Below are 14,472 nucleotides of genomic sequence, written 5' to 3'. Positions count from 1 at the left end.
TTTCTGCTTCTAATTTTAATTTATGGCGATAATTTCTCCAAAATATGTGGATATGTCTATCCCATCCCAATTTCGATGTATGTAATTGTTATAATTTTGTAAGCTTTAGAGATTGGTCTTAGAACTACCGGTTTTAACAATAACCGGTTAAAGTTCAACCTCTAAAGCTTACAAAAAAGCGTGAAACGATTACATAAATCGAAATTGGCATGGGATAAACAAGGAATCCAAACATTTCGAAGAAATTATCACCGCAGAAAAAAAATCGGGGGGGGTTGGGGGGTTGGTTGTAGTATCCATACTTCAGGCGCCTGTGTTGACGTTTAGTTTCTTCGACTTCACGATCATCGGCCGCTTGCTGTGCATCATTCCTGACTGGTTTAAACAATATGACTGAACCACGAAATCAGACTGTTCGTTAGAAAACAGAAATTCGTCCATATCCATTAAATTAGAGAGAGATTTCGTGAAACAAAACGGTGTACAGTTACACTATTTTCATTGCATTGTTTGCATCGATGGGTTGTTTTGACGTCACTAACACACAGAATCAAGAACGATAAGAGGGCAACAAATTAATTCTAGATGTACAAGTTTACAGTTTTATTTCTGATCAATGCAAAGACAACATATTTTTTTATTTTCCTCAATTTAAGTTTCATTCATACATACCAGTCTTTATGTTTATAAAGTAAAATACCACTGTTAGAAATCGTTTTATATGACCTTTGAAAGATATGACTAATCTGGACCCATCCTAAAGTCAAAACCCTGGGTTGTGAAATTCACGATTTTTGTATATCCTTTTCTGTTATTCCGAAGCATGCAGTTAGATTTTATACAGTATCAGCAAACTGAAATAAGTCCTTCAAATCGTTATTATAATTTTGACACTACCCTGAAAACAAACCATCACTCCTAGGATCATGTAATTTACAAGTTGGTAAAGGGCTAAAGGATTTACAATTTATGTCCCCTTGTTCCAAAGATGCTTCATACCAAATTTGAAAAAAAAAATTACAATAATACTTATCAAAAAGATAATAAGGAATGATAGTTATCAAGCAGTTAAAAAATTCTATTGTTCACACATTTAATACCTGACCATTTTGGCCCCACTCTAATACCAAAACCCCTACCCCTGGGATCATCGAATTTACAATTTTGGTAAAGGACTATCTGCTCTTTCTAAATATCCGTCTCGTTTCAATGTAGCATCAATAGCACTAAAGAAGATGTTATTTAACTGTTTTACATATAAACACTATATACATGTACATGTACTAAGTTTGGCCCCACCCTGGGGTCAAAACCTCTACCCCAGGGATCATAAATTTACAATTTTGGTAGAGGCCTTCCTGCTCTACATCACTATGCATTTAGGTTTTCTTAAACATGTGCGGTGCTAGAGAAGACGATTTTTGAAAATTGGTCAATTTTGGGCAGTTTTTGCCCCGCCCCTACGGTCCAGGGGTGCAGGGGTCCTGAAATTTACAATTTATACCCCCCTTGTTCCAAAAATGCTTCATACCAAATTTGAAAAGAATTGGAATAATTGTTATCAAGAAGTTAAAAGAGTTCAATTGTTAACGCGCGACGGACGACGACAACCAATTGCAATAGGTCAGCTGAGTTTACTCAGGTGACCTAAAAATGATCAATTCTTAAATACTTTTGATATACCACCACGTACATGTACCAATGGGGACTGAAAAGTCCAGAGCCGAAAACTGAATGGAGTGTACATATACAACGTAATGATAATTTGTATGGAATATTTTTCCATCTAATGTGGTAGTTTTTGGGTGGGTGCTTTATGATGATTAACCAGAATGGTCTCTACCATGACTGGTGCTTTTAATGTCGTCAAACCGCACATAATGTCCAGAATGAAGTCCTCAAACCGCACATAATGTCCAGAATGAAAAGGAAAGGAACTCGTAAATTGTGAGAACTTGTTTCCGATACTTTTGTATAACGAACACATATACCACAAATATATGTTCAAATCCTGTGATAGTGAAAGCTATATCAATATTTTTAAACACGTAAAACAAATGCATTGGAGTTATTCTTCCATAGGATCTGCATGCAGAAACAAAAGCTCTTCACCGGCAATGGTGACGTCCTCATATGACTGACTTGAGTGGGGCGTTATACAATCTATCATTTCCAGATCTTCTCACCTTTTTAGAGTCGTTACAAGTTAAATATTTACTTAAGCATGGTGTACAAGTAACAGTGAGAGTTCTTTACAGCCAGACTGCAGCTATCAAGAGAACGACACGGGATCATATTTCCCCAGTCTTAGCGCAGCTGCATTGGTTTCTAGTGCAGTATCGTTCTTAATACAAAATCTTGATGTTTACCTTCTGTGCGCTGACGGGATGTGTTTCCAAATATCTACAATAGCTCATTGAAGTGTATTCCCATAATATATAATTATTATATGTGTGCAGTCCTTTCATGGAATGGGGCAGACAAATGGAGTATGATGGGGTAAAGCTCTATTAACATGGCTGAAATTTGAAAGTTCGACAATTATCTGTTTATTTTCAATCGTTTAATCGAATATTCCAAACCGATAATATATAAAACAGGTCGGTACGCATAATGTCATTCATCTACTGAATATTCAATCGGAAAAGCTCCACTCATCTTACAAACTGATTGCTTTCCTACCTATTGCGTGCACCCATGCCCACATTGCAACTTTTGATCACATTATAAAATCATAAACTTTTTTTAAAATTAAAGTTTCTTTTTCCTTTTGTTTTCGAGATATTTCTGCAGGCACTTGTAGTATGTTTCTCTATACTCCTTGACGTCTGGGTAGAAAAGTACTAGTCTTAATTCTTTTAATCTGGAAGTGACATAAGCAAATCCTGTTCTCCTTTTAGTATCAGCGTATGCTATTTGACCTCCATATCCAGAATGTCCAAATCCAATCTGATGTGAAAAAGGATAAAAATGCTACATTTCACAATTGTAAAGATAACAATTAACATTAGCAGTAAGAGATAACTGAAAATACATACCAGTTGTCCATTTTCTGTCATAACCATGACTCCACGTCCAAACTGTTCATTTAGCAATCCATCGACACTTTTTCCGAAAGTAAGCGGTTCCTCTAAGACCTTAATCGCCTTCTCTGATAGAAGAATTCCTTTGTCAGTTTTCCCGCCATTGGCGATGATTCCAAAAAGCTTGGCCAGGTTTCTAGCGTTGCTGTATCCATTCATCGAAGACTGGGGAATTTTGTTGTACTCCGGGTTATTGAATGATAGATCCTAAATATATATAGTAGAGATTGAAAAACAAATGTCAAATGTCACTCCAGCTCCCCAAACAGGACATGTTCCAAATAAAACCTCCTCCCCTTAACGTACTGCATGGTATGGAGGAGAAAGCATGAGCAGGAACATAGACATGAACTCCGATAAGCCACGTAGGATAAATGTTCACAAACTATTTTCCACCCTCTAACCCTTAAATCCACTATCACTTTAAAGACAACAATTGGATCACCCTGTCCCTGAAACATACACATCTACAAATGGCATTGAAGTATTGTACAAAATTTCAAGTCTATCGGATAAACCATATAGGAGGAGAAGCGTTCACAAGCTATTTTACCATCCTCCATCCCTCTTCGATCCACTATAACTTTAAGGAAAATAATTGGATCCTCCTGTCCCACCAATATGCACATCTACACATGGCAATAAAGCGTTGTACAAAGTTTCAAGTCTATCTGATAACCCATATAGGAGGAGAAGCGTTCAAAAGATTTTATGACGGACAGACGGACAAACATAAATTACAAAAACAACATGTCTCCCCCCGAGGGAGGGGAGACGTAAATATCTAGATTTTCTTTTCTGATTGACGTATCTGAAGATTTCTTTGAAAACATTTTCCATAGCAAGGCAATGTGTGAATTTAGATACATGTAATAATGAAATATATTGTAATTATCTAATATGTCATCAAAATTTTGAAAAATGACAGACAGGTGTGCTAGAATACATGATCAGATGATATTCATAAATTGAAGTTGGGGCAGATATACCGATGGAAGTCTATCTGTTCCAGATATTGCTCCTTTCATAAAAATTGATTCCGAGTCGAGTAATTTATATATCATCCGGAATGGTTCAAAATCCAGCGACGAAATGGCCTTCCACAGAATGGAATCAAGTGACATAGGTTCATGTCTAGCCACTCTGTAGTACAAGTTGTTCGGGAGACCATGGTATAGTTCAATACCTAAAAAAACAAAAATTGTAAAGTGAGGAAAATGCAAGTTGTCGCACAAGTATGGTAAAGTCCCTCAATCTTTCTGTATGTGGTGTTAGAGAGAGAGAGAGAGAGAGAGTACAACATGAGATTGCATGGTGGAACATGTTGATTAAGATTTTCATACATTGGATCACAAACCGAATTTATCTCCTATTTCATCTTTAAAAATTTTATCCACCCGTCTGTGTTTAGGATCCGCCTTCGTTAATAGGGAATCAACAAACAACCCATACGTGACGGAGTGGTAGGCGTAACCAGTTCCTAGAAAAGAATTCACAACATCATGACTTTTTAAATTGTTAATTCTTTTATGTTTTAATCATTACAGATGAACTCAGTTTTAACACAATGTAATGATATCGTTTATCCTCTATGTGGATATATCAAATGAACTTTACTTGTTTTGTTATTTCTATTCTGATCTTATTAACATTCATATGTACCGGGCTTCCAGTATGGTGTCTGTCGTTCTAAAAACTTGTAAACTTTCTCTGGTTGTTCAGCTATCCACTGTATCGGAAATGTTCCATTTGTGATAGACAGACCTGCCTTTCCAAAATTCAGAAGATCTAAGTCAATTAACACAACAAAAAGCCACAACGCTCAAGTGTGCGATTGATTTCAACAATTCACAAATAATTCAATAATTTCTGAAAGAGCTGGACTAGAAATGGGGCATTTCCCCTTCAATCGTTTATCAGTGTACTCATCTTTTCACAAGGATCAAAAACATGTATGGTTTGGGAGTGAGAATCTCAACAATTTCCAAGATATTGTAGGATTTTCAAAAGGGCAGAGATAGAAGTTCTTTGTATAACCCATAAGATTCGCTTTGTCACAAGAAACAAGACAATATATGCTGGTGTGGCTGTAGATGGTCATCCAGGAATTTCTGCTATATTTCAACCAAAACGTCTTGTCGCAAGGAACAGAAAAATACTCATTTTTTACTTTGCTAAACTTTGAATCCTTACTGTTTTCACTAAAACAGATTCAGGGACTATCATTTGAACAACCGTGAACTTATTCTATACTCATAAGGAACTTATCCATTCAGTACGATAATTAGTGACCCAGCTGTACTGGAGAAGATGTTTAAATACCACAACCTAATTTTCTTATTTCTTGGTTATAATTCCTTTGAAGAGGTTGTGACCCCTCTTTTCCATAAATTTTAATCTTTTTGCCCAAGGATACTTTATGCTGAAATTGGTCCGGCGTTCTTGAGAAAATTTGTAAAGCATCGATATTTATTTTTCCATGATTCGCGTTATCTTTCCTTGAAATAAGGCGTGGTCTTTCATGTCAACACACATGAATCCCGTTTTATCCAAGGATTTTTGTGCGAAAGGTGATTAGAAATGGTCAAGGTGTATCTGATTAAATTTAAGTATGAAAAGGTGAGGATAACGAATAGTGATCGATCTTGTAACTCCAATAATCAATACAAAGTTACGAATAGAGCAAACACAGACTCCTGGATATACCAGAGGTGGTATCAGGTGCATAGGAGAAATTAACATCCCTGGCCTACGTGGAAAGTCAACGACAACGCCGCTGACGAGGGCGGATAAATGTTGTTGAGAAAATCTGAAGTGATCATTGGTCTCAGGTAAACTAAAAGATACCTGATGACTTAGTAACAATTCCACTGTGATTTCTTCTTTGCCATTATTTCCGAATTCTGGCCAATAATACGCCACAGGCTTTTTGTAATCTAACCATCCCCTGCAATAAAAAGATTATACTACATGTGTATGTGTGCTTGTGGATAGCCTATGATACGAGATGTGTTCTCTTATAGCTTAAATATATCCTTAACAGTACTAGTTGTTTTGATTTTTGTCCTGATTTCTTCTGTTTGAATTCCTGGATTTATAGTTTGGACTTTTGACCCGTTCAATTTGTTTTTCACCTATATGTTCACCGTTAATGGTTTCAACGTCTCTAAAGTTAATTCACTCTCAGATCTCTGTTCAGTAGATAAGGTCAATTTCTATTCCTTTACGTCGACGATTCTTGAAGTTGATCATCTGCACACCCTTTCTTCGCCATCAGAGCAGTGTCATCTTTGCTTATTCCAAGTATACTGTGTATTAACGCTGTCATATCTCGACATCTTATATTAATTCTATATATTTCATAACTGCGGATTCGACATATTACGTAAACTGAAACTGAAACTGTTTTTATTTTATTTAACGCCTAATTTTACACAAAGTATTCAATAGTGTTGTACATGTATAATATAAAAAGCTTTAAAAGAATAAACAATACATTATATACATGCACACACACTTTTCATATACTAAACTAAAAACATGTACATTAAAACTGTCTAAACAATTGTGTTTTCAATTTGGCTTTAAAAGTATGTAAAGATTTGAACTGTCTTATTTCAGCCGGTAAACTGTTCCACAGTCTCAGACCAATGGTTCCGAAACTTCTATCACTGAAAGTTTTACACCTGTTAAAAGGAACAATGTAGAAACTCTCAGAAGATTGAGCGGAGCGCAACTTTTTATTTGGTACCTGTTTCGTTAAAAGTTCTGTTAAATACAATGGCACTTCGCCCACATGACACTTATACACGAAGGTCAATAATTTAAATGATATTCTAGAATCGATAGGTAACCAATGTAGGTCAATGAGAGAATCCCTAGAGCTGTCAAATTTCTTACGATTTAATACCAGTTTCGCACCCATGTTTTGGATTCTTTGCATTTTACATGTTTCAGTCTGTGCTATGCTGTATAAAATCACATTACAATAGTCCAAATGAGAAATTACTAAAGATAAAACCAACATTTCTGTAGCTTACTTTGTCAAATATTTGCGAATACTTTTAATCCTAAGATAATTGATCATAGCTGTTCGGCATTTCCTTTTTATATGCTCCTTAAAATTGAGAGTTTCATTCAAATATGCACCTAAGTATCTTATATAACGTTCTGGTTCAATTTCATCACCATTAATGTTAATAACTTTTGTGCTACATTTATCCAGTTGCCTCCTGCTGCCAAATAAAATGATTTCGGTCTTTGATGTGTTCATTTTCAGTTTATTTGCATTCATCCAATCGTTAATGATTTCAGCACATTTTTCAAGTACTGTACTTACAATGGCAAATCGCGAGAATAGAATGAGAAGCGCTAGTTGTTGGGTCGTTCGGTTGGTGTATTTGGGTTTTTGTGACATGAGAAACATTTTGATACTCTTGGTGCAATGTGAAGATAACAAACAGTGATCAATCTCATAACTCCTATAAGCAATACAAAATAGATAGTTGGGCAAACACGGACCCCTGGACACACCAGAGGTGGGAGCAGGTGCCTAGGAGGAGTAAGCATCCCCTGTTGACCGGTCACACCCACCGTGAGCCCCATATCCTGATCAGGTAAACGGAGTTATCCGCAGTCAAAAGCCGTTATGGCTTAACAATAAGTATGAAACACGTCAGACAGTATTTGACCCAATGATAGGTTGTATTGACGAACTAGATATGGTTATAACGACCATAGAATTTGCGAAATGCTGACTTCAATCGAGACTGTTGAAACCCAACAACTTGTTTGTCAGTAGCTTACCTCGATTTAAAAACCGACTATACGAAGAACAAACTCTTGCGTATCGAATCAGTTGAGATATATAAACACCATAATGCAGGTGATAATGGAATATTGCTACATGAATATGGGAAGTTGACGATGGAGAAGCTGAAATCATCCCGTTTGTCATACAGTTGAGTTGTCAGTTGCCGTTAATGTCTACTTTCAATTAAATATCTAAATATAAAGCATAAGTGGACGACTCTGTGGTGTTCTTTATTTTGAGCTCACATGGATATATCAAATCGACATAGGAATGAAAGTTATTATTGTTAATAGACAAAACGTCATCGATATATCTAAATGTCTAATTGAAGGCCACAGCGAGAAATGTTTTCTTCGAACGTAAAAGTTTTTGAATAAATTCTGCTTCATATGAATATAGAAACAGGTCAGCTAACAAAGGAGCACAATTCGTGCCCATGGGAATTCCAACAGACTGTTGGAAGACCTGATAACCAAAGACCACGAATATATTGTCAATGAGGAACTTTTTATTTCAACTTCAGAGTACTTGAGCGTGGAATCAGTGGTGTTTAACAAATTCAGTTTTTGAATGACTGATCACTAGATATGAATATTTCCGTTTTCCATTTTTGTTGAAGAAGCAACTGTCTATGATGTCACAAAGTCTAGTCTTTAATTCATCGTGAGGAATGGTCGTGTATAGTGTTGAAAAGTCATAGGTTTTAATGTTATTGATTTGGGGAAATTTCTGCGATTTCAAGTTTACTAAAAGTTCTTTAGCCTACTTAAACCTTTGATACTCTATATAAAAAATCTTAATGACTAAATATTTCTAGGTCAGAATTTGTCTAGAAGATTTGATTAAGCGAAACCTTAATGTAGATACCTGTCCAGAAATATTAATGTGACCATGAAACCCTGTATCGTGATTCGTCCATCAGGTGATAAGTTCTTACCTTTCTACAAACAGTGCCACTACCAGAGCAGTAACTCCCTTAGTTGTGGAGCATATGATGGACAATGTGTTCTCTGTCCAGGGTCTTTTAGTGTACACATCTGCGAATCCTCCCCAAATGTCTACAACAGGCTCTCCCTCGTGGAAAATTGACAAAGATGCTCCCACCTCGACTCCTGTGTGTAAGTTCTCCCTAGTAAGACAAACGAATTAGTTTAACGTAAAAATCTTTTCAAATAGAAGCATCATTTTTCACTTTTGATAGAGTATACATTCAGAGATGTTCTATATCCTAAAATATTAGTTGTGGATGGTTTTAAAGCTACATATGTATCTCGTTGGGAATTATTTGACGTATGAAGAAAAGATTCTCATTCTCTGAAACTTTACTGAGACAAAACTTTCAATATCCCAGAATTTAGACCTAAAGTCCAATTGAAGTTTAGCGATATATTTGGGTTTGAAATACATGTACATGAAATCTGTACGATGAACTGTCTGCTACCGTAACAATCATGTCGAACATAGTTACAAATTATTATAAACAAAAGGTCCACATAAAATTATAGGGACAACTGCACTTCACCGGTACGTGCAATTATCATAGAAATAACACGTGCTCTTCCTATATTACATAGAGTCAAGCGTCAGCGTGACGATTTCGCTAAAATTGCAATGAAATGTAAAAATAACTATTTTTAATTCCTCGTCAATTTTTTTATGCAAATAAACTTCGTAAAGTAAAATTGAAAATTTTTTCAAAACAAACCTTTCGCTTTCATTCCATCAGCGACATTCCAAAGTCATGACGTTGTTAAGCATGTACGTAACTTGTTTTAATGTTGTGATTTGTCAAAAGATAAGTGACGTAAAATTGAAGTTTGACACTGCGGAAAATATAAACAGTGAACCAGCTGATCCATTTTCATCATGAAATTCGTTTACGACGATTTTATTGAGATTGATTGGTTGCAAAATTGTGGACTTCGGGGAAATTTTAGCGGTAGATTGCAATGATTGAAATGTTAAATTAGTGGCAATCTAGGCTTAATTGAAATTAGATGTTAGATCCGCTCACATACTCGCTACACAAACATTTAACCCATAGAGGGTCACGTCAGAGGTAACATTTGCATGAAAAATTAACCAATTGCTACAAAGGCGTAAGTGTCATCGGCATCCAATGAGAATCCTCATTATATACATATATACTGTATTTGGTTACTTATTAATAAATGAGTGATTAAAAACGCTTTCAAGATATTTGATCTCGAGGCTTTGAAAAATGAACAAGAACAAATACTTAAATGTCTTCTTTGTTGCAGTATATATATGTACATGAAAATATTCCCTGATGTCGCCATAGTTTAAGATTTAAACAAAAACCCACAATAAACAAGTCACAATCGTGGTTGCTGCCATTTCTTTTCTCTTCCTTACGTATACAATACATGGAATTATGGGATAATACCCCATCGATATGAAGCGGGACATTTGATTGGCTGTTGCAAATTCGACCTCTGACGCGACCCTCTATGAGATGTTATTAGATTTTTGTGTAGCGAGTATGTGAGCGGATCTAGTGAATTAGTTGAGGACAAATCTTACAGCAAGTACGATGTTGTTTGGACATGCAGCATTAAGAAAAAAGAAGCTCCTTGGGGACTTCATTTCATGGGAAATGAGATCATTCATGAGAAATGGAAGTGACCACACTATTATCCAACGAATTTACACTTGTCTAAAAAGACAACCATTGGTCAATTTAATAGGTATAAAAAATGCTGACCGACTAATTTTATTGTGTATTTATTTGACGACCAAGTTAAGGTTTTTTTTTTTTCATTCTAGTGATTATTGGGGTCGGCCGCCCCCAAGCCCAGCTAAATTACGCTATAATACGCAACTAAACTTGGCTCATTTTTTCTTGATAAAAATCTGCTTGCTGCTTCAATAACAAACAAACAATAACATTTAAAGTTATTGATTATTGGGCCTCCCCAAACCTTGCTTAATTTTGTTAAAACGCTACTAGTCTTCCTTTTTCTCAATCAAACTCTGCTTGCCGTTTTCATAACAAACAAAATGGCGGCGCCCATGGCAGTTGGTACGTTGCTATTTTTTTTTTTACTCCGCCCCACCACACGCGCGGATCTAAAATCAAAATGGCGGCTGTACCGGTGAAGTGCAGATTGTCCCAAAACTTACCTGAATTTGTCCACCACGTCCTTAAAATCAGGATGGAAATGTCCGCCAAATGGTACGTGCAGTTTTGGGCTGTTGTTCACTGTGTACACGTAAATAACAACAGACACAGCAACAACAAACGTTGATAGCTTTAAAAAGGCCATAGTGTAACGGCTTACACATACAACGGGATACCACGAGCACCTCTACCAACGCCGTTATTTAAATTTACACCACGACTGGCATTACCGGCGATGATTGCGAAATAAAGAAATCAATGTGTAGATTGTTTATTCATTAAAAGGCAGCTTTCTTACTCTACCTGATATTCAGTCTTACTCTTGGAGGGGAGAGGTTTGTTTAACTACGGCAATTATTTGTTTATTACATAATTATGCAAATATAGATATTGGGGTGACTGCTGTCCTCTACTTCAAGGCAGAACTGAAAACATTTTGTTATACACATTCATATCAACCCCCCTCCCCGATTTAGGAAATCGAAGGTAGGGAAAATTTAGGTTGGTTGTAAGTTTTTGACAAATTAAATTAATTATCTTCAGCATTGGTTGCAAGGACTGAATAGTTTTGCATTAAAATTGAAATGGGTGTAGAAAAATGAGTATATCACTCACAGAATAATTGCAATCCATATAAACTGCACACAATAATACAACACTATACGTAAATAGCTAACGTCAAAAAGCAAAACTGAAATTGAGGTTATAGATTGTTAAGACACTCTTACTGCAATTTACCTAGGAAGAGCTTAGCAGGATTTTATTCTATTTACATAAATATATACATATTTTCTGTATACCTAAGAAATATCTGTGAAAAAGTCTGATGCATTTTCAGGAAAACTTAAAGCACCAATACTTTTTATACCAAATTAATTCATCAGCAAATGTGAATCATTACTACGGATGTGTTCTGCATTACACGCAGGAAGTTAGAGTTATGCAGTAAGTTTGCTAAGAAGTACCATGTAGAAGATACTGTTGACACATGGGAAGTGAATTAGTTGACTTCCCACATGTATTGAAATATACAGGGTTTTCTGATCAGAAAGTAAAACAATGTTACACCACTGTATCTGCATCATTTTTATATTTTTGAATATTAAACAATATGAGTGGACACTCTCCACAGTATGACTGTATATTAGGGATATCAATTTTACTTGGATAGCCCAGTCGAATATTCGGAGGCTTTAGTCGAGCGATAGTCAATTAATTGCATATAGCTAAAACAATGTGATGCAATATTATGACAGACAGGTTAGGTTTATTTATATTCAAGTACGCTAGCATGAAAATTACATCAACATGCAATTTAAAACAGAAATTCATTTGAATATGTTCTTTGGAATATTTTTCCATCTAATGTAGTAGTTTTGGGTGGGTGCTTTGTGAAGATAAACCAGAATGGTCTCTACCACGACTTGTGCTTTTACTGTCGTCAAACAGCACATAATGTCCAGAATGAAGTCCTCAAACCGCACATAATGTCCAGAATGAAAAGGAATGGAAAGGAAAGGAACTCGTAAATTGTGAGAATTTGTTTCTGATCTTTTTGTATAATGAACACATATATCACAATTATATTCAAATCAATGATAATGAAATTAAACGTATATCAATATCTTTAAAAAAGTAAGACAGAGCATTAGGATTATTAGAGCTATTCTCCCATAGGATTTGCATTTGATAACAAAACTTTTTCTATTAAACATAATAATGTTGAAACATTGTTGTTCGTTATTTTCACTTTTTCATACATGTAATTATGCACAGAGAGTCCCCACAAATATACGTACATCTTTAAGATATAAATTGTTTTGTTTGTTGTTGCTTTTTGTTTTCATTTCTTGTTTTTATTCATTTGTTATACATCCCTTTCCAGATCTCCTCATCTATCTAGAGTCGTCACAAGTTTTAGGTGAAGTGCTAAATATTTACTTAAAGCTGACATGAATTAATAAATACGTACACCTTCCTCATCTTATCCGCCATATTTCTCTCAGGTAGCCTAATTTACTCTACCCGTATATACCCCAAATGTGATTGTTACACCTGGGTGATTTTTCTATGTGGACTCGACCAGTGCACATCTCCGATAGTAATGTATAGGGAATGGGAAACAAATAAAATCACATTTTAAAACATTATGCTTTGCTCAAAATTAGAAAATATTTATTGTATACCAATGCAACATTCCGAAAGTTTAGATAATCTAGGGAAAAAAATGCAAAAAAAGCTTTTCTTGCATACTTGCAAGTGCATGCAAGTATTTGCAGTTTCTTATGAAATAAATGCGGAGAAATCATTTGCCTATTATATACTGATAGAATGGAATAAACAAAGAGCATAAAATACATTATTTATATCAATTCTTGCAAAATACAGGTACATGCCATATGCATAATATGTAATGCGCATGGCATATTCGAAGAAGAAAAAAACGTATCAAATACCTATGTCTATTCAACAGGTATCGGAGATGTGCACTTACCGAAAATATTAGATTCTCTTTATTCTGATAAATCCACGAAACAAAATGATAAACTCCATTTGTATCTCGTTAGAACTTTACAACACGTTGTCATTCCATTATACAGACTGCGACACACTTCACCCGTGCCAAACAGGGTGTCTTCAATCAGGGGAGATGTCAGAGTCGAAAAATTTTCCTGTATTGAATGCTTGTCTGGTCGAGGTTTTGCAGTTTATAGGGAATCTAATCATATACACTGAGCATCTGGTAATTGGATATATTGCGTGCTCAATTCAAAATTTATCGATGATCATAATTATACAAACTTGGATATACAAATAAGGGAATAATGATCGAAAATATACAACTGTGTGAAAATGCGTGTATAACATTTGCAATCCATAATAAACAGTTGATTACACATAGACACATATAAAAGGAAATGTATAAAGGAAAATATAGTTTTGTTGTCTCTTTGGGGACCGCATAATTATTTACAGTCTCTGTATGTCCATATTCATTGATTGAACAAGAGAGAGAGAGAGAGAGAGAGAGAGAGAGAGAGAGACTGTCCTACTTCGATGTACAATATATCATTTCACAGAAGGAAAGAAAATTGATCATTGATATAATGGTAAGCTTACAAGCATTAAAAATTTCCAGCTATTTAAAAAATTGTGATTGACAATATATTAAAAACTTACAGGAGTTGATGCTTATAGTTGGATTCATTCTAACAAAAAAAAATATTAGTTTAAACTGTGCATGTAGAAAATACTGACTTTGTATGTTAGAATAACGAAAAAAAGTAAATTGTCAAAAAAGTGGGGAGAGCAGACCAGCCCAGCCTCCCTGCCCACTCCAACCCACTTCAACCAAGCCTGAAACAACATATCAATTCGTGTTAAAAAAGGTGAATATCTGCATTTCATTAAATTCCAAAGGAGCTCAAATTTAT

The 14,472-nt window shown here is 35.3% G+C and overlaps 1 protein-coding gene across 1 annotated transcript; it reads right to left on the bottom strand.

Annotated features, from left to right (window-relative positions):
* Positions 1-2,546: 2,546 nt before the first annotated feature.
* Positions 2,547-11,296, bottom strand: LOC125646480 (beta-lactamase domain-containing protein 2-like). The gene is made up of 8 exons (XM_048872804.2): positions 11,041-11,296; positions 8,834-9,025; positions 5,931-6,030; positions 4,746-4,851; positions 4,441-4,563; positions 4,073-4,269; positions 3,039-3,290; positions 2,547-2,949 (listed from the first exon to the last, which is right to left on the bottom strand). Exons 1-8 carry the CDS (start codon positions 11,181-11,183, stop codon positions 2,752-2,754), a joined length of 1,311 nt encoding a protein of 436 aa, XP_048728761.2. The 5' UTR covers positions 11,184-11,296; the 3' UTR covers positions 2,547-2,751.
* Between the last annotated feature and the right edge of the window lie 3,176 nt (positions 11,297-14,472).

This window comes from Ostrea edulis, chromosome 6 (assembly GCF_947568905.1).
Source record: "Ostrea edulis chromosome 6, xbOstEdul1.1, whole genome shotgun sequence".
Lineage (NCBI taxonomy): Eukaryota > Metazoa > Mollusca > Bivalvia > Ostreida > Ostreidae > Ostrea > Ostrea edulis.
The sequence above is the reverse complement of the archived record's forward strand: the minus strand, read 5'-3'. Positions and strand labels throughout refer to the sequence as shown.

Excerpts from the sequence above, each read along its gene's own strand:
- LOC125646480 (XM_048872804.2), bottom strand. The coding sequence starts at position 11,183 with ATGGCCTTTTTAAAGCTATCAACGTTTGTTGTTGCTGTGTCTGTTGTT. Across the intron at positions 9,026-11,040 it reads GACGTGGTGGACAAATTCAG|GGAGAACTTACACACAGGAG; the intron begins GTAAGTTTTGGG and ends TTGTCTTACTAG. Across the intron at positions 6,031-8,833 it reads GTGGCACTGTTTGTAGAAAG|GGGATGGTTAGATTACAAAA; the intron begins GTAAGAACTTAT and ends TTTTTATTGCAG.